This window comes from Panthera uncia (assembly GCF_023721935.1).
Source record: "Panthera uncia isolate 11264 chromosome B3 unlocalized genomic scaffold, Puncia_PCG_1.0 HiC_scaffold_1, whole genome shotgun sequence".
Lineage (NCBI taxonomy): Eukaryota > Metazoa > Chordata > Mammalia > Carnivora > Felidae > Panthera > Panthera uncia.
The window spans coordinates 73,580,860-73,601,888 of record NW_026057582.1 but is presented as its reverse complement, the minus strand read 5'-3'; the positions used below and the strand labels follow the sequence as shown (position 1 = coordinate 73,601,888).

General features: G+C 40.2%; 1 protein-coding gene across 1 annotated transcript in view; it reads left to right on the top strand.

The window, feature by feature from the left end:
* The first annotated feature begins 675 nt into the window (after positions 1–675).
* RPGRIP1 (RPGR interacting protein 1) overlaps positions 676–21,029 on the top strand; it is a 47,511-nt gene continuing 27,157 nt past the window's right edge. The window contains 11 exon segments of the mRNA XM_049613161.1: positions 676–826; positions 829–991; positions 2,824–2,984; positions 3,440–3,583; positions 4,029–4,179; positions 6,198–6,650; positions 6,812–6,963; positions 7,441–7,783; positions 9,253–9,437; positions 9,745–9,948; positions 10,769–10,907. Of these exon segments, the coding sequence (XP_049469118.1) occupies positions 755–826; positions 829–991; positions 2,824–2,984; positions 3,440–3,583; positions 4,029–4,179; positions 6,198–6,650; positions 6,812–6,963; positions 7,441–7,783; positions 9,253–9,437; positions 9,745–9,948; positions 10,769–10,907 (2,167 nt within the window). The 5' untranslated portion in view covers positions 676–754.

Genomic DNA, 21,029 nt, shown 5'->3' with positions numbered 1-21,029 from the left:
CCACATCGGGCTCCATGCTGACAGTGCAGAGTCTGCTTAAGATTCTCTTTCCTTCTCTGTCTCTACCGCTCCTCCACACATGCACACAACTCTCTTTCAAAATAGATAAACTTAAAAAAATAAAGGAAGAAGTAATAGCTTGATTCTCAATATCTCTTCAATCAAAGACTGACCATGTGTGTTTTACACTCAGAATGGGTCTGCCTTGGCAGCTAGATACAGGGGTGTGCAGGGTACAGTCATTGGGAAGTTTAATTCCTGCCCTTCAGTATAGTAATTTATAATCTAGTTCAAAGACCAGTATTTTCTAGACCAGCCATTGGTGAAGATAGAGGAGTGGAGTAAGGAAAAGAGGAGACTCTGGTCCTCATTTTTTAAAAAAGTTTATTTATTTAAGTAATCTCTGCACTCAATGTGGGGTTCAGACTCACAACCCTGCAACCAAGAGTCCCATGCTCTTCCAGCTGAGCCAGCCACGTGCTCCTGTTCCTCATTTTTAATTGAGCAGGCCTGAGAATGTCTTAGTACACAGTTTTGCACCTAAAGAAAGCCATCATGCTGGAGAAGTTCCTTGGGAAATAGATGTGACTTGGGTTCTTTGCTCAGTGGGGTATCCAAGACCTAAACAGAAGTGATACTAAGGAACTCCTCAGTAGGGCCCAAAAGTTCCAAGGCAGTTGGTAAATGACAGTTACAGAGAAACCAGGGACAGAAAAAACATGTAGGGGAATGAATGATGTGCTAGGCCCAGGAGATGCTGAAACTGTGTATTAAAGACGTCACATCACACACCTTTGAGTATTTATCTGACAACTCTCCCCTCGCTTCTTGCTTCCCATTTTCAGCATGCTGGACAGCAGTAATCAGCCTCACTGGAGCAATGAGCTTGTGGGAGAACAGCTACAGCAGAAAGTCTCTCAGTTGCAGGATCAGCTGGATGCTGAGCTGGAGGAGAAGAGAAGAGTCTTACTTCAGCTGTCCAGAGAGAAAGGTAGGTCAGGCTGTGAAGACCTTTCTCAAATGAGGCATCCTCTATGTCTGGTGTGGGAGAAGGGAGCTTGGACCAGCATTTCTAGTATCCCCTCACTCGATCTGTATTTTTGTGTGGGTCAGGAATAACTAGAATACGAACGCTGGCACTCAGATCAGATTCACAATCAAGAAAGCATGACATCTGCCTCACATGCATATATTTTCAGTTGTAATGCGTTTTCATTTGGGAGGATGAAAACTCTTAAATTTTTTTTTAAATCTTTATTTTTGAGAGAGAGAGAGAGAGAGAGAGAGAGAGAGCAAGTGGGGGAAGAACAGAAAGAGAGGGAGATGCAGAATCCAAAGCAGGCTCCAGGCTCTGAGCTGTCAGCACAGAGCTCGACACGGGGCTCGAACCCACAAACCACAAGATCATGACCTGAGCTGAAGTCAGATGCTCAGCCGACTGAGCCACCCAGGTGCCCCGAAAACTCTTAAATTTATCACGTTTTTAAACATTCACTTTATTGAAAGTATTGAAAATGAATTTCTCTGCCTTTTATTCTTATCAGTCATTTTAGAGGTGATTGGGAGCCTTGTTTTTATTTTGTTTAGTACCTAATAGCTCAAATTGAGAAGCAAATTACTGCTCTTGGTTACCACTGCCATTTCCCCCTGTCTTTTAACTCTGAGGTCATGGTAGATAGTTACTGGGAAGATTTTTAAATACTGTCAAAGAGACCTTTGTCTCACTTCTTTTTGCTAGGCTGGACCTTGACATTTAGTATCAAATTTATATTTCATCAGATTCTAGTACATTCACATAAGAGAGTGAAGGAAAAAAAATACGACATCAAGAAAGATAGAGACAGGAATCATAAAAAGATAAAGCTCAGGTCATGCTAAGGACCTTGTAGTTTGTACAAAGTACAAATAAAATCTTGTAAAGGCTTTGGGGTAATCTAATAATCTTCCCCCTCTAATGCATGATAATGAAATGATCACGCTAAACACAGATCACTTCCCTTCCCTAAAACACCCACATCCACCCACCCAAACAAACACACACAGAAATACCCAAATGCCCATTCTCCCTCCCTCCACATCAGGGTGGGGGTAGAAGTGGAGGTGGGTGCCACAGGGAGCCCATAGCAGAGAAGTCAGAATGGAGTTGAGGAGGAGTTGGAGAGATACTGGTTTGGCTGGTGCTATCAAAAGTTTGCACTGGAGGGGTGCCTGGCAGGCTCAGTGGGTAGAGCATGTGACTCTTTTTTTTCTTCCTTTTAAGTTTATTTATTTATTTTTAGAGGAGCAGAGAGAGAGAGAGAGAGGGAGAGAGAGAGAATCCCAAGCAGGCACTGCACCATCAGCATGGAGCCTAATGCAGGGCTCCAACTCAGGAGGTGTGAGATCATGACCTGAGCCAAAATCAAGAGTCAGACACTTAACTGACTGAGCCACCAGAATGCAACTCTTAATCTTATGGTTGTGAGTTCAAGCCCCACATTGGGTGTGGAGCTTACTTGAAAAAAAAAAAAAAAAAGAAGTTTGCTCTCTCTTAAGACAGTCAAGTGGCTCTGTTTGCTGCTGCTGTAGCTGCTGCTGGTGGTCACCACAGTTCTGCAGGTGTTTTTTGTTTTGTTTTTAGAGTCCCGGGTGTCAGCTCAGTTTACTGGGTCAATAAGCCAGAACCCTTTTGTAGAAATAAGAGAGAGTTGCTCCTCTAAGGGTAAATTTATAAAATGAATTAAACATTAGTGGGAAAATTTAATTAGAGCTTGGTCCAACTTTAACCATGATTACCGATAACCACCAGGTTTCACCTTTCTGGATGATTTTTTTCTCCCCCAGATCAAAACAAGAATCTGTGTCTTAAAGTCACCCATCTGCTTCAGAAGCATAAGCAGGACGTAGAGATCCTCCAAAGTCAAGACCTAATTTCCCAGTCTCCTGACAGGCAGTCTGAACCAGCCACTCACCCAGCTCTATTGCAAGAGACCACTCAGGTAGAGGTAAGAAATGTTTAATCAAGCAAGTTCCCTGGACAGATGGCTGGCTGGCATATATCCCTAGAAGAGATCAGAAAAGTAGCTGAAAAATCGTGTCCTGATTGAGGATAGTATTGAGAAGGATGTGAGAAGGCTGAGAGCACAGATAGCTTCATGAGCTCTGCACATTTTCTCCACCCTTTACAGCTTATAACATCTAGAATGCTTTTTCCAATGAGGACTTGAAATGATCTGCTGAAGAGCAAACAGCCATCAGAGGTTGTGTAACTTATTGCTGCTACCGAGCATGCGGAAGTAGAGGAGAAAGCCCATTTGAAGTGACATAAGTCCTCTTTTACTTTTGGGAGTAGATTCCGCTGCTGGTATTTTGCTATTACCAACAACTGCTTTAATGAGAATCATTATTTCTGTGCCCATCATATTTATACTCCCTTTTACCAATGCTTTTCTCATGATAGCCATGTGAACCAGAAAACCAAGAAGAAAAGAAACTGTCCCAGCTGTTGAGTGAGTTGCAAGTGTCGCACGCAGAGACCACACTGGAACTAGAAAAGACCAGAGACATGCTTATTCTCCAGCGCAAAATCAACGTGTGTTATCAGGTGCAAGAAAAGGTGGTACAGGAAGGGGCTAGATAAATGGGCACGTGAGGACCACACTGGGCATGAAGTGGGGCCCAAGTTTCCAGAGCTGTTGCAAGGGAATATGCTGCTCTGTGCAACACAGAGTGTGCTGTCCTTTGATGTACTCGAGGGCTCACACCAATAGAAACCGGTGAAGGGGCCAGCTAATGAAAATGGCAGGTATGAAGCTTCTGGGGTGAAATTTTCCCAGCATAGCGAAGCTATTATCCTATGACAGTGTTAGCACAACTGGTCCTAAAGGGGTCTGTGATGAACCCAAGACTTTTTCTTGTGGTTCAGTCTGCCCCGTGTAGGAGATAGTGTAGTCTCCTTTACCCAGCAAGTGCCACCTTTTTATCTGGGCTCTTTGGTGCTGGGTCACTGAGATAGAAAAGTTCAGACATTTTTTGTTTCTTTGTTTCAGGAGGAACTGGAGGCAATGATGACAAAAGCTGATAATGAAAATAAAGATCATGAGGAAAAGCTGGAGAGGTTGAATCAACTGCTAGACCTCAAGAACGATCGTATCAATCAGCTGGAAGGTATTTTGAGAAGCCATGGCCTTCCAATATCCGGCAAGTCTTAGTCCTTTGTTCTTGTCTTGGACCTGTCACATAGCTAATGCCTGTGCTCCCTCTGTGCACCTGCCTGGAAGGCTGCCTCTTGTGTCTTGGAATGTAATGCATGCCACCTCTCCTGTTCTTTATCCCATCATCTTTGGTGTTTTAATACATGGTTAGCAGCTTCTTTTCCTCCATCATGTCAGTGCCTTCCTCTGATTTCTCTGAAGAGTTTCAGTGGGGCCCAGCAATTGCTGAATCTGTTTTGAGAATTAAGAGCACATCACTGTTGGCCCTCACGGTGGCATAACACACTTCCTCTCTCAAGAGTGTTTCCACAACCCAGGCCTATCCAGAGCTTTATCACTCATCTTGCATCATCCTTTTCTGTGATTTCTCTCCAAAAGTCTGTAAATTCTTTGTTGCAGTTTGAGGATGTCGACATGACAGGGCAGCTGGCTGGACACTTGGGCAAATTTCATAGTGTGATACTTCCTATATTTAGTACAGTCACTGCTCACCAGGAGCTGGCTTCAGCCTCACATATCAAGAATATTGGCTTTGTTATTATACTCCATTTTGAGAGACCTGATTCACACTAACCAAATTCACCAAAGATTGATATTTAAACCAGATTGTTCATTTATTATTTTATGACAGAGTCTATTTCATTGCTGCCATGAGAATATTTGGAACTACTGTTCAGGGAAGCCCTCTCTCTGGAAATCAGTAAGCATGTTACTTAATGAGCATGGAACTAGAGTAAAGGGAGGTGGGTCATGCTGGGGCATGATTTATCCAGGCCAGGTGAGTCTGTTAAAAAGTCACTGCCATATAACAAAGGAAATCCTCCCCTTGGGTTGAAATCCTCATGTCTTTCAGATTCAGGATCTTTCTCCTGGGACAGTTCAGGATAAATACTCTTATCTACTTCTAAAGATTCATTTGCTTTAACTTAGTTTTTTCATTACTGATAAGATCAAAGAGTTTTTCATATGTTTAACAGTTATTCATATTGTTTCTTCTGAGAATTGCCTGTTTCTGTCCTTTACCTGTTCCTTAATAGTATTTTATTCATTTGTAGAATTTCTTTATATGCTAAAATTATTAACCCTGGGTCATGTAATACAAAACTTTAAATATATTTTATTTTAGTTGTGTTAATCTTATCAATTAAGAAACTATTAGTCTAATTTTTGTATTCCATTTATTTTGGGCAGGAAGACATTCTGATGTGTTCAAAATATTTTTATTCTACTACTTTAACTCTTAATATAGGACTTTCACCATTGATACCCTGTGACGATTCAAATACTCCCCAGTTTGAAGCAGATTGTGTATCAAATTTTCTGATTGGTTGGACATAGGAGGTAATGCACAGAATTGGTAGACTGTCTTACATATCTTTTCATCCTGTTGACAGTAGTTCAACCTCTTTCCAGTAAGTTTCCTCTGCACCTTTTTACTGCATTACTCTTTGACTTTAAGTGGATTTTTTTTTTTTGGCTTCTTATTATGAAAACAAACTTTTAACAGAATGAAAATTCCTTTGATCTGGCTGGAGAATGGGAATACTTTCTTGGTGGAACCCAATGTAATGTAATAGGCGCTATGACTATAATTCAGTATTCTCTTGATGGCCCGTATCCCAAATTTTTGGAAATACTCATATTTTGTGTTTCAAGTACTTCTCTGTTGGAATTACCAATTAACTCAGAGGACCTTTCTGTAAGATAAAACAATGATATCTGCAGATGAAATTGTGCCTCCAGTGTTTTCCTGAGCTTAGCATCTACTCTCCAGTCATTCGTTCTGTACCTTATCTCCAAAGCAGGCCTTGGGTTATTTAGCCGTCAGAATTCAAAGCTCCTACTTGTCATTCTATTTCTTTTCCTTTTGAATCACATGGTGTCTTGAAATAATCACAACTTGGAATTTCATCATGGTGTTTATTCTCCTTCCATCCAACTTATTTTACCCTGAGGAGGAGCTCTCTATGCTTTAATGGATAGGCAGTTTTCTTTTCCCTCTAGAACAGCTCAAAGATGTGGCTTATGGCACCCGACAGTTGTCATTATGTCTGCAAACACTGCCAGCCCATGGAGATGATGATGAAGCAGACATTTCTCTGCTGCATCAGAGTGAGAATCTTTTTGAACTGCACATCCACCAAGCCTTTCTGAAGTCTGCTGCCCTGGATCAGGCTGGAGACACTCAACCTACCACTTTCTGTACTTATTCCTTCTATGATTTTGAAACCCATTGTACCCCACTAGCTGTGGGGCCACAGCCCCTCTATGACTTCACCTCCCAGTATGTGGTAGAAACGGATTCCCTTTTTTTGAACTACCTTCATGGGGCTTCAGTCCGGCTTGATCTACACCAGGCTGTAGCCAGTGAGCACCACACGCTTGCAGCTGGATGGATTTACTTTGAGAGGGTGCTGGAGACTGTGGAGAGGGTCCATGGCTGTACCATACTTACTGGTAAGTGCTGTCGGCTTCCCACAGCTCCCAGGACTAATGCAGAGTTTCCCAAAGCCTATAGTTGCTCTTTTGGTCATTTCCCATTTTCTTCCTCTGCCTTGTTCTTAATCCTCACTACACCATCTGTGTCTTCCATGCGTTTCATACTTTCTGCTACCCAGGAGCTGGTGGAGAAGACTTCGGGGTGCTAGAATACTGGATGAGGCTGCGCTTCCCCATAGGATCCAGCCTACAGGCATGCAATAAGCGAAAGAAGGCTCAGGCCTACCTGTCAGCCAATGTGCTTGGTGCCTTGGAGGCCCAGGAAGATAAGGTGAGAAAAAAGGATGTGCCCATGTATCTCAGAGGAGCCTCAGCCAAGCAGTTCAGGAGAACAGCTCAGTCTTCCGCTCTCAATAAGTATTTGTTGAATGTGAATGAAGGAGAAAAACTGTGATGCCACAACTAATCCACAACTCTTGTGGCTGTGATGCCACAACTCTTCCCTTGGTCAAGCTTGGGTTTGAAATGAAATCATACCCTCAGAGCTAGCTGCCTCTCCCTGCTGTGAACAAAATAGCTTCTCTGTTCCTTTCTCTAAGATAAGGCTTGAGTGCCAGCACCTCTTTCAAATAACTATCTTTCAGAGCCACTTTACAGGCAGGTGAATGTCATTAGGTTTCTCTGGGACCCAGTCAGGATTCTACAGCAGTTTAGGTCATAGCTCTTCCTCATCAAGGGTGCTGGGCTTCACCCACAACAACTCTCTCAGGCCACCCTTTTCCTTCATCCAAGACCAACATCTTTCCAGTCCAGATTGGAGACCTGGAAGCATCAGAATGAGCTGCGGGTGGAAATCATCAGATGCTATGGCCTCCGGAGTCGGCGGCTGGGAACCCAGCCCAGTCCATACGTCATGTACCGCTTCTTCACCTTCTCTGACCACGACACTGCCATCATTCCAGCCAGTAACAATCCGCACTTTAGAGACCAGGCTCGATTCCCAGTGCTTGTGACCTCTGACCTGGATAAATATCTGAGGCGGGAGGCCCTGTCTGTCTACGTTTTTGATGATGAAGATGCAGAGCCTGGCTCGTACCTTGGCCAAGTCCAAGTGCCCTTGCTTCCTCTCGCACAAAACAAATCCATTAAAGGTGGGAGTTCAAGTCTATCGCATCTTTATGCTCTCTGCCCAGTGTTGTCTTCCTGTCCTACTTTTCTTTGATTACTTGCTTGGAACAGTCTCTCTTTAAAAACCTGCTGAGGTGCACCTGGGTGGCTCAGTCCATTGAGAGACTACACTTCGGCTCAGGTCATGATCTCATGGTTTGTGAGTTCGAGCCCCGCGTCGGGCTCTGTGCTGACAGCTCAGAGCCTGGAGCCTGCTTCAGATTCTGTGTCTCCCTCTCTCTCTGCCCCTCCCCCACTCATTCTCTGTCTCTCTCTGTCTCAGAAATAAATAAACATTAAAAAAATAAAAAAAAAACCTGCTGAGAGGATTTTAGAGTATTGTCAAGAGCAACAGAGCAGAAGACTCAGAGCACCACTAATCCTATAGAAACATTGCTTCTTCTGCTTCTTTTTAGCAACAAAAGCAAGATTCTTAAGTGGGTAGACCCACCAACCTGAAGTCCATGAGTCCGTCTCTGAACAAATCTTTTCTGACTCGATCGTGCTTCTCAGGATTTATGTTTACTTAAGGCCTGTTGTCTCTCAGCACATGAGTGGATATCAGATTATAAACTGTGTCCTTAATACTCTCTCGTAATTCCCTTGCTTCTTTTAAACACAAGTTAGACTTTCATGCCATGCCATAGAAATGGTAAATTTCTTGGATCTCTTTCCCCCCAATACAGAGCTGAGGTGAACTTAGGAAAGGTCACCTCTCTGGTTGCAGTAGTGGGGGGAGGATGAGGCAGGGATGTCTGTGCTCCCATTGTGAAGTAGGGATGGGTATAGCTAGTACCAGCTATGTTTAACAAGCTTCTGGATATTCTAGAAAATGTGTGAGTCCTCTCTCCTTCCAGTACTACAAGAGCTGAAAGAAAGAAAGAAAGAAAGAAAGAGCTGATACTTTTGCTTATAATTTATCATTTGCCAAAGGAAGAGGCAATATGAGCCATCTGTTAAATTAATCAGTGTTACAAATCAGAAGCCTGGCATTTGGAAATAGCAATTTTGCTGAAGTTTTCTTGGCTTTTGTTACTTTAGAAATAGGGACCACTTGAGTGTAGACAATGGTTTCTTTGGTACGCTTAAGGCCTGGCAAGCATTTGGTAATAGTAATAATGTAGTCATGTTTATTGGCTAGGTGACTGAGGACAAGCAAGCTATACCTTTCCATACGTCTTTTGACTATCCCTTCCCGAAACCTGGAGACTCCCATCTTCCCCTACAAATATTCTAAGTGAATATTAGAAGTAAACATTCTAATTGAATATTAATATTCACTGCTATTTTATGTTACTTCTGAGTGTATTATCACCATGCTTAGGTAATGGATGTTAATTCATGACAAGCAAATTATGGTAAAATTCAAAATGGGGAATGGATAAGGTGCTGATAAATACTCACTTGTCTACTCCATATGATCAGATCTTATTAATGTCTGTGTGTGTCTCAGGTGATTTTAACCTCACAGACCCTGCGGGGAACCCCAATGGATTTGTTGAGATGCAATTGGACTGGAAATCTTTCTACCTACCCCCAGAGAGCTTCCTGAAACCAGAAACTCAGCCGGAGGAGAATACCACGAAGGACAGTTTAGAGATCTCATCTGAAGAGGAAAAGGCTTCCTTTCTCCCCCAGGTAGCAGATCTCCACCAATCTCGTGAAACATATTTGAAGAAGATGGTATTAAAATTGTAGTAGAAGAAATGCCTTCCATGAATGTCAGGTGTTCAGCAAACTTATTCTGCATCCCTCACAATGTCGTGAGCCGCCTACTGATGGAGAAGGATCCTGGGTTTTATTACAGGGAGGAAAGAAAGATGGCATCTCTCAGCTCTGTGGCAGGCGAGGAATGAAATCTAATGCTAGCTCACAAATCCCTTTCTTGAGTATCAAGGCTGTTAAACCCTCATCTAGTAAGGCTGTCTCTGATCCTTCTGTTTAGGACCTGATGGCATTTGGTGAGATTCCCATTGAAGCTGGCCAGTATCAAGCTAAAAGAAAACCTCCACAGGTGGGAGAAAGAAAGGAAAGGGAACACCAGGTTGCAAGCTACTCAAGAAGAAAACATGGCAAAAGAACAAGCATCCAAGGAAAGAACAGAATGGAGTATCTTAGTCATAACATCTTAACTGGAAATACACTACAAGTAAGGCCTTAGAAACCCTGCAGAATTAAAATATGAGTTGTAGTGTCCCCAGAGATACTATTCTCAAGTAGAAGCAGACACCCAAGATAAGCAATTATCATGGCTTTTTGTGGCTAACATGTGTTTCCTCAAACACAAGTAGTTTAATAAAACTCTGAAGTGTTCACTTCATTTCATTGTAATTTAGTTCAGCAGCTTATGGACTCTGCAATTTATGCTTAGAATTTTAGCAGTCCACCTCAACTGTAGTGCAAGTAAGCTAAAGAACAAGTATTTATTGAACACCTACTATATGCTTGATACTGTCTTTTCTTCATAGGAAGCAGGATTAAAGTTACTATGTAGCACCTAAAAATATATATAGGAGATTGTAAATATATATTATGATATGGTTAAATATTATATATTGTTATATTACAATCATGTTGTATGAGTTGTGTAATTGTATTAACATATAATTACTAATTTTGTGAAATTATTATTATATACACAACTGACCGTTGAACAACATGGACTTGAGCTGTAACACATCCCTGTTTTTTTCAGTAAACACAGTATTGCAAATGTATTTTCTCTTTCTTACGATTTTCTTAATAGCATTTTTTTTCTCTAGCTTCCTTTATTGTGAGAGTATAGTATATAATATATATAGGATGTATTAGTCGACTATTTATGTTATTGGCAAGTTTTCTGGTCAACAGTGGACTATTAGTAGTTAATTTTGGGGGGGACAGTCAAAAGTTATACACAGATTTTTGGTGCCCCAAACCCTCATGTTGTACAAGGGCCAACTGTAATCATAATTGTCTTTATTCTGAAGCAGGTGAAGTACACTGAATGGAAGTTCTCAGGGCTCAAGAGCTCCATAGATGATGGTTTGAAAAATCAGCAAAAGGAAGAGAAAATTACATCATCCCATTCAGTACCAATCCAGAAAGAAGCCCTGAATCCTGTAAATGGTATTGTCCATTTGTTTGTTTGTTTGTTTGCTTGTTTTAATGGCATTGTCTTTTTAAAATCTAATTTCCTATTTAATCATTGGGTTATTTTATCAAGCCTGTTATTTACTACCCCCCCCCCATCTTGCATTGCTAAACTTTTCATGGAAAATTAGTATTGAACACTCTAAGCTTAGTTTTATGTTACAAGTGTGCTGGTTAGGCCAATGATGGCTGGAACTTTTAAAGCTAGTTTGCTTGCCAGTTTAGTTACCTAACAAGTATATCTTGTGAATTATGGTTACAAAGAAATAGAAGGAGTGTGGTTGGCTCATTTGTGATGTTGATCCAAAATGTTTTAAATTAAGGCAAGGCTTTTTCGTGTTACAATGCAAGGTAGACATGATTTCAGGTTATAGTATTGACAAACTAGATAATTCAGACCAACTCTCATTGATGACAGCTAAAATGCTGAAGTGAATATATTTTCTCAAGATCTTAACGTTTCTTAAAAGTGTTATATAGTCAATAAGAAGAGAGGGAAGAATTACCTAGCCTTGACGAGGGAGATGATTGAAGCTCAGGGAAATGAGCTGAAACTCCTGTAGCCCTGGGATGTTGTCAGTCTAGAGAAAGCAGTGGACAGACAGAACCATGCTTTTGGTGGACTTTTGGGATAGGGAAATGGGATGCAGTCTCAGTCTGCTGTCTGCCAGCATAGGCAGATGTCTGCTCAGGGCAGAAATTCCTACTTTGGTCTAGGACCCAGAAGGCAGCACTGTTCTGAGCCTCTGAATGGTGAGGCTGAGAGGAAGAACTGTGGTTTGGGCACTTGCAGGCCTAGAGACACAGGGCTGATCAGTGACCACCAGGACTCCAGATACTGGAATTATCAGACATGGCCTGGGCAAGAGCTGTGGTTATCGGCTTCGTGGAGATAAAAGCTGAACTTTAAAATTGTAACAAAGAACTGGAGCTATGAAAACATTAAGGTTGTAAGTTTTTAAAAACATTTTGTTTTAAAATAATTTCGGGACTCCTGGGTGTCTCAGTTGGTTGGGCAACCGACTTTGGCTTAGGTCATAATCTCGCAGCTTGTGAGTTCAAGCCCCGCATTGGGCTCTGTGCTGACAGCTCAGAGCCTGGAGCCTGCTTCGGATTCTGTATCTCCCTCTCTCTGCCCCTCCCTCGCTTGTGCGCTCTCTCTCTCTCTCTCTCTCTCTCTCAAAAATAAATAAACATTAAATTTTTAAAAAATAAAATAATTTCAAAAAAAAAATAAAAAAAATAAAAATAAAATAATTTCAAACTTACATAAGAGCTGCATGACAAATTCATCAACTTTTAGCATTTTCCCACTTACTGCTTTGTCATTTTTTCTGAAGCATTTGAGAACAAGTTGTACATTTCATGCCCCCTTACTTCTGTGTATTTCAGTAAGGAAGTTATATGAACAGTAGAGTTATCAAGCATGCAGTCTTAACATGGACACATATTACCTCATGTCCAGTCCATTTTCAGAATTTTCCAGTTGTCCCAATAAGGTCCATTATCACAGTTCTTTTAACCTTTATCTAACCCAGGATCATCCATTGCATTTAGTCATTACTCTTTGGTTTCCTTTAATCTGGAACGGTTCCTCGTCTTCACCTTTCCTGATACTGACATTTTTGAAGAGTAAAAATGAGCAGTTCTGTAGAGTGTTCCTCAATTTGGATTTGTCTGATGTTTCTTTGTAATTAGATTCAGGTTATGAACTTTTTACAAGAGTACCACAAAAGTGATATTATGTCCTTCTCACTGCATCACATCAGGGGATACATGATGTCTGTCCCATTATTGTGATGTTGTGTTAATTTTTATCACTTGGTTAAGAAAGCATCTGCCAGGTTTTTAATCATAAAGTTAATAATTTTTGCCTTTGTAATTATTAAGTAATCTGTGAGACGTTATTTTGAGACTACATAAATACGTTATTCCTCACCAAATTTAACTTAATAATTTTGGTATTGATTTGTGGGGGGGGGTTGTCTGAATCACAAAATGTTTACAAAATACATTGCATATTTGGAAATGAATCAATAGAAATTATAGAACTGCTCAATATAGAAATTTATGGAGGAATAGATGGGTTGAAAATAGATTAGATTTTAAAAAAAGAAAACATTAGATACAACTGAAGTGAGAATTGGTAAAGATAACTAGAATAAAACGAGAGACAACAAGATGGAAAATACAAAAGAGAAGACAGACATAAAGGATAAAATGAGGAGGTCTAAGCAATGTTCAATTAGATGTGGAAGAGGAAGGAGGCAGAAGTAATATTTAAAGTGATAATGATTTAGAGTTTTCTAGAACTAGTGAAAGATATTAGCATTGAATGAAATGAAACTCAAGTAGGATAAGTTTAAAAAAAAATCCAGATCTGGGGCACCTGGCTGCTCAGTTGGTAGAAAATGTGACTCTTGATCTTGGGGTTGTGGGTTTGAGCCCCACATTGGGTGTAGAGATTACTTAAAAATTAAAATTAAAAAAATCTACATCTAAACATATCCCACATAGTAAAAATGCAAAAATAAAATCAAATAGAAAATGTTAAAAGTATCCATTTGGGGCACCTGGGTAGCTCAGTCAGTTTAATATCTGACTCTTGATTTCAGCTCTTGTCATAATCTCATGGGTTCATAAGTTTGAACCCCATGTCGGGCTCTGTGCTGACAGTGTGGAGCCTACTCGGGATTCTCTCTCTTGCCTTCTCTCTCTCTCTCTGCCCCTCCCCCACACTCTCAGTCACTCACTCACTATCTCTCTCAAAATAAATGAACTTAAAAAAAAGTGCATCCATTTAAAAGAAAAAGATTGCCATGGTCCATTGATAATATGGACAACTGACTTGTCAATAGCTACAACTATAGCCAGAAACCACTGGCTTCAATATGCCAAAGGGAAATAACTGCCAACAAAGAATTCTCCACAAAACAAAAATGCTCTTCCAGAATGAAAACAGAATAGACATTTAAAGACAAACCAAAATGGATGGCTTGCTTTCAAGCTACATTTTAAGGTTGTCCTTTAGGCTGAAGGAAAATTATCTCAGAAGGAAGCACAAAGGTGTAACAAACCAGGAAAAGCAAAGAATATGAGTTAGCTTACATTACTATATAAAGCAAAAATATCAGCTTGTGGGGGTTAAAATACATTTAAATTTAAATATATAATGTAGTAGGTTCAACGGTAGCCCCACAAAAGGTATGTCCATGTCCTGAACCCCAGAATTTGTAACTGTTACCTGATTTGAAAAAAGATTTTTTGCAGGTGTACTTAAATTAAAGATCTTGAGATGTAGAGATCAGCTTGGATTATGTGAGTGCACACACAGAGACACATGCAGAAAAGAAGGCAGTGTAACCACAGAGGCAGAGATTGAAATGATGTGGCCACAAGCCAAAGAATGCCTGGAGCCACCAGAAGCTAGAAAAGGCAAGGGAAGAAAAGGAAAAATGTCCTCTAGAACCTTTGGAGTGAGCATAGACTTCCCAATCACTGGGAAGTCAAAATCAAATGATTTTGAACTTCTGACCTCCAGCACTAAGAGAGAATAGATTTCCAGTTTTCTTTTTTTTTTTTTTGTTTTTACTTTTTTTCATGATACTGGAGAGATGGACATTTCATCCAGACCAAGTTTAAATGACTTGTACATGTTTTATGTAAGCCAGAGGCAAAACCAAAGCTAAAATAACATTTGGCACAACAACTAATATTACTTGAAAAAGCTCGTAGAAAGTTCACCATCACCTTAAAGATCAATCACTTTATTACAGAATGAATGACTCTACAGAAAAGAGAAAAGAGACCTAAAGGATAAAAAGAGAGGATCTAAGCTATGTTTAATCAAACGTAGGAGAAGATAAAGAAGGGAGACAGAGGCAATGTTTAAAGTGATATGTGAAATTCACATCTGCATTCAGAAAATGAAATCATGAGAAGAAGGACTATTTCTTCTGGCCTCTCAGTTGTCACCTTCAATAGTGAGTTGTGGATTGGTTTCTTTAATGACCTTCAGGAGCTTCTGGATTTGAGCATCGGATTCATCAGTCTTCAACCTGAGTGTCCAGAGGGGGCAATTTTGAAGTTTCAAGTCTTCGCACAGCATCTATAGTCCACTATACTCCCAGGGAACTCTGGCCCAGGTCCAGCATGATCAGGTTCTGTTGCTTTTGAGGGTAGACAAGAGGTCTCACAACTGAAAGAAGTGATGGCACATCCCCACAACCACAGAAATCTCAGGCTACATGGTGGTTTCTTCAAAGCCTTACAAAGAACTGTAGTAGTTACTATGTGAGTCAGCCCCAGATGCAAGTATGTTAGCTTGATTTTTGTTGGAGAAACTTTGATAGGTGATTGCAGCCATCACTGGATATGTTGCAGCACCATAGCACCAGAGTATGTAGTTTATGTTGGGGTAACTCAAGCCCTCACATAGAAGTTTCATCCCATAGGTGTCCCAGCATAGGTGTGTCAGCCTCTGGTTGATGCTCAGAGCACAAAAGAGCTTCTTGCCACAGGTTACTGTGAGGTGACGTTCTCCTGTGACAACCTCTGCAGGAAACACTTTAGGTATCTCTAAATTGTGTACAGCAAATTGACACGCTTATCCAAGAGCTCATTTGTTGTGAGGTTCAAGCATGCCGTAGACTGGTTGATTTCAAGGAGAAACCAGCTCATTGATGAATGGTGGAATAGTAAGAAACCAACCTGATATAGTATGGATTACATTTTAGGTGTCTCAAGACCACACACAATAGGAAAGCATATCATTTTGGTCATTTCTGTGAGTGACCAGGTGCATTGGATCTCATGGCCAGCAAAGGCAAGACAGAAGTTCCAATAAGCAGCAGCTAGAGAAATATTTTTGAGGACCACTTTCTGGAGATTACAGGTAGCATACGTTTTTCACAGAGAATCCTTGTTGATGAGGTACTAAGGAAGATCTGACTGATGTCCAGAAATATCAGATTCTCACTTGAGCCATACATGAAACAAAAGTCCATCCAGAAAGGAGGCAATTGTCGATGATTCTGGGACCTCTGAACCTGAGCATCTGATTCTGATGCAGTGTCATTCTCCAGGAATACCTTCTATAGCAAAATTTTCTACAAGTTTTGGCAATGCTTAAGGTGGAATGTGAGCATGATGTCCATTTTATTTTTCAAATGCAGTGACATTTCCTTGATGTGGGCAATTGCATCCTTTATAAGCTGTTCTTCCTGAGATTCAAAAAGACAGTACAAAACCATCTCCTTCATTGAGCAGAAGGGTTTATTCTCATCTGACTGTGCTTTGCATTTCAGTAAGTTCCATTTGACTTTCATTGACATTCGGGAGTCAAAAGCTGTCTTCAGTCCCATGCCTCTCTTTTGTTTGAATGGCTGACTAAAAAGTTACCCAACTTGGATCAGGTTGGCATTCTTTAGTCTTTATTGAAGAAGAGCTTCTGCACATTACATTTTTTTTTAATTTTTAAAGTTTACTTATTTATTTTGAGAGAGTAAGTGGGGGAGGGCAGAAAGAGGGAGTGGGGGAGAATCCCAAGCAGGCTCTACACTGTCAGCGTGGAGCCTGATGTGGGGCTTGAACTCACAAACTGTGAGATCATGACCTGAGCCATAATCAAGAGTCAGACGCTGAACTGACCGAGCCACCCACACACCCCAACTTCTGCACATTCCTAATGTCCCACCTGAGGCTTTCCCTGTCTTCTTCCTCCTTGCTCTCCTGTACATAGAACGTGGTGACAAGAAACTTTTGGACACTGAGTTGAATGAAGGAGTAGCAGCCCTTACAGTCTTTGCCCTCCTGGAAGATATTTTTCCAGGAAAGGATAGAGGTTAGATTTTTTTTAAAAATTTTTTAATGTTTATTTATTTTTGAGACAGAGAGAGACAGAGCATGAACAGGGGAGGGTCAGAGAGAGAGGGAGACACAGAATCTGAAGCAGGCTCCAGGCTCTGAGCTGTCAGCACAGAGCCCGACACAGGGCTTGAACTCATGGACCGCGAGATCATGACCTGAGCCGAAGTCGGACGCTCAACCGACTGAGCCATCCAGGCGCCCCGAGGTTAGATTTTTTTGATGCAAGTCTCCAAAGGTCTTTCCCATCAAAGATGTTTGTGTCCACATGCCCTCAGCAGCTAGAAGACACAGACCTTTTATTGGAGCTTGGAGGTACTGACTGGGACAACTGTCAGGTACCTGTATGAACTGGCTGCAAAGGAAACACAGAAACAGAAATGTGGTGGTTTGACAAGTCAGAACAGGATCCTCCCCCTTCTCCATCTACAGTTTCAGACAAGTGCAGATGATCCAGCACATGGCAGGAGACAAGCTCATATGGAACAAGGTGGCATGGCTCCTCATCAAGTCACAAGCTCACAGCACTTGATTTTTATTCTCAAAGTATTTCAGTAAATATGCCTTCTTGTCCAGGTATAAGAATCCCTCCATTTCTATGAAGAGGGATTGATCAGCCAAGAGTCTGCACTCTCTCAAGGTGCCGGGTCATGTGGTGATGAGTAAAGTGGCGTTGGGTAACATTGTTCTCTTCAGCAAACTACCCAAGAAGATGGGCACTGGCTTCCACTTCTTCCAGTTGCCCTATGTCATGGATAAGTGCCCCTGAGGAGACTCTCAGTCGCTGAAGTCATTGATGATTAACAGGATTTTCTGCTCTTGGGCTACAGTCCTGGAATGACCTCCTGCAATCCAGGCTAGTCCTTGGAGACCAGTTCCAAAAAGTGTACAACCTATTGTGGTTGAGTTCTTTGTAGTTGAGATAGAAGGCAGAATTGAATCTTTGTGAGGTTGACCTGTGTCCATTCCAGCATCAACTCCTTTGCCAGTATGGATTTCCCATTGTCCACAGGACTGTGCCATGTGTAGAAATGGTCCTGCAAGCATTTTAGGATTATAGAAAATGGGATCAGTGTCTCATATCTCTGGGACAATATGGATGTTTTCACCAGCTCCAGGCCAAAAGTTGCTTTTAAGCCACTAAGTTTTTGGTGTTTTGTGACAGCAGCCATAGAAAATTAATGCAAGCAATAGCAAATATTTGGTAATTAACCAACATACTTCTAAGTAACCCTTGCATCAAAGAAGAGCTGCTAAGGAAAATTAGGAAATTTATTGAACTGAATGAAAATGAAAATACAACATATCACAATTGATGGGATGCAGCTAGAGCAGTTCTTACAAGGAAATTTTAGCTTTAAATGCTTATGATTAGGGAAAAAAAGATCTGAAGTCAATACCCTAAGCTTTTACTTTAAGAAGCTAGAAAAGAAAAAGGAAGCTAGAAAAAGAAAATAATATTAAACCCAAAGAAAATAATAATGAAGATCAGAGTAGAAATCAATGAAATAGAAACAGAAAAAGAATAGAGAAAATCAATGAAGCCAACTTTGAATAGATCAGCAAACTTGATAAGCCTTTATCTAGACTGACTATAGTAAAGATCCAACAGAAACTACTTAGTAATTTGAACAGAAGTTTAATATAAAGAGTTATTAACTATAACAGGAGATTGAACTAGGGGTGGTGGTGAGGATTGACTAGTAAGAAGTAAACAGAACTCTAAATAATACAGGTATTTCAGATTTAAAGAATATCCACTAATCCCTAGAACTGAAATAAAGTACCCAAAGAAGAAATAGGTCTGATAGACAACCCTTTCAGGCTGAAATCCAGACCTCACTGGAGGGAGTGAAGTCATGTTTTATTGAATAGAACAGAATTTGGCTGTGGCTGCACATCAAACCTCAGAGAATCTGTGAATTTGGCCTCTGGAACATTGCAGGTAAACCATTCACAGAGAGCTGCCAAGCCAGTGGCATTTCACCTACTTGGGGGTGGGGTGGGGTACCAAGAAAACTGCCCACAGGGAGGTGCCATATACTACAGGCCACTGGAAACTACTAGAATTGGGTGTTGCAGAAGCCATGTGCTACTAGAAATGTGTTCTACAGGAAATGATGTGAGCTGCTGGAGCCAGGCATTAAGTTGCATGAGCCTTGTCTGCAGAGTCCTTATCTTCTGCAGGAGTCTGCCTAAAACCAGGGAGAGAAACCTTTTCCTCCTTCAGTGGTCCTCCGTGCTCACTTAAACTTAACATGGTGCCATCTGGCAAAGAAGAAATACTTACAGGGTGCAACTCCATCATTGCAGAGCAGGCAGTTATATTGAGTTGAAAGACAATTAATTAATAACTGGCCTGCTGATTAAGGGGGAAAAAAAAGCAAAGACACGAGTTAGCAAAATCAGGAATGAATGTAAGATCACTACAAACTCTATAATTAAAAGGACCATAAAAGAATATTATGAACAACTTTATACAACTTAGATGGAAAAGACAAATTCTTAGAAAGATACAAATTAGCAGAACTGACTCAAGAAGAAATAGAAGATCAGAATTGACCTATAAAAAGTACAGACGGAAATTAGTAATTGAAAATCTTACCAAATAAAAAATCCAGTTCTGGGGCACCTCGGTGGCTCAGTCGGTTAAGTGTCTGACTCTTGATTTTGACTCAAGTCATGATCTCACAATTCGTGGGATCAAGCCCTGCTGTCAGTACAGACCCTACTTGGAATTCTCTCTCTCCTACTCTCTCTGCCCTTCCCCTGCTTGCATGTACTCTCTTTCTCTCAAAGTAAATAAATAAACATTAAAAAGTACTTTTTAAAAGAAGAAGTCAGTTCTAGATAGCCTCACTGATGAATTCTACTAATATTTAAGGAAGAAAAAATGCTGATCCTTCAGAATCTCTTTCTGAAAATAGTAGATCCAGAGAAACTTTCTAACTGATTTGATTATAAAGTAGCATTATCCAGATACCAAAGCAAGCCAAAGACATTAACAGAAAGGCAACTATAGACCAATATTCAACATGAACACAGATGCAATATCCTAAATGCAATATTAGCAAACCAATCCAGCAAAATATAAAAATATTAAAAGGGTTGTGCTCACCATGTTCAACTGAGATTTATTTCTAGAATGCAAGTTTAGTTTAATAGCAGAAAATTGATTTATTTAGTACACTGTATTAGTGGAATAAAAGCTTTATGATCATCTCAATAGATAGGGGGGAAAAAAGCATTTTACAAAATCCAACTCCTATTCTCAATAAGAACTCTCACCAAACTAGGTAGAAGGAAATTATTTCAAAGTAACAAGGGATAATAAAACCTGTAACTAACATCTTATTTTGTGGTAAAAGATTGAATGTTTTTCCCTGAAGATTGAGAAAAAAGAAAGGATTTCTGCTTTTATCACTCTGTTTGAACATTATAGTGGAGATTTTAATCATTGCAATAAGGCAAGAAAAAGAAATTGAAGTCATAACAATTGGAAATAGAGAAGTAGTACTACCTTTATTGGCAATAGACATCTTTGACCTCCTTTTTAGAAAATCATAAAAAATCTACAAAAAAATTTTTAAAAACTAAAAGCAAGTGAACAACATTATAGGTTATAAATCAGTATACCAAAATCAATTGTATTGCCATATAGTATCCATGAACACTCTAAAATAAAATCAAGCAAACAATTCCATTCACAGTATCATCCAAAAGAATAAAATATTTAGGAATAGATTTTAAAAAAGAAATGCAAGACCTGTATACTGAAAACTACAAAAGTTCCTGAGAGGAATTAAAGAAATTTAAAATAAATGAAGAAATGTATCGTGTTTATGGATTGGACCACTCATAATTGTTAAGATGGCAGTTGTCCCCAAAATTTATACATGAATGCAAAGAATTTAGAAAAACCAAAACAATTTTGAAAGAACAAAGTTGAAATTTTTGTACTACCTGATTTCAAAACTTCCTTAAGATAAAGGTAGAGTATTTCAGACAGTGTGGTATTAGCATAAAGATAGACTTACAGATCAGTGGGACAGAATTGTGAATCCAGAAATAAACTTTCATTTTATGGTGAATTGATTTTTCCACAAAGGTCCCAAGACAATTCAATGGGGATATCTAATCTTTCCATCAACTGGTGCTAGGACAATTAGATATCCACATAGAGGAGGGGGAAAAACCTTAAACAACTACCTCACACCACCCATAAAAATTAAC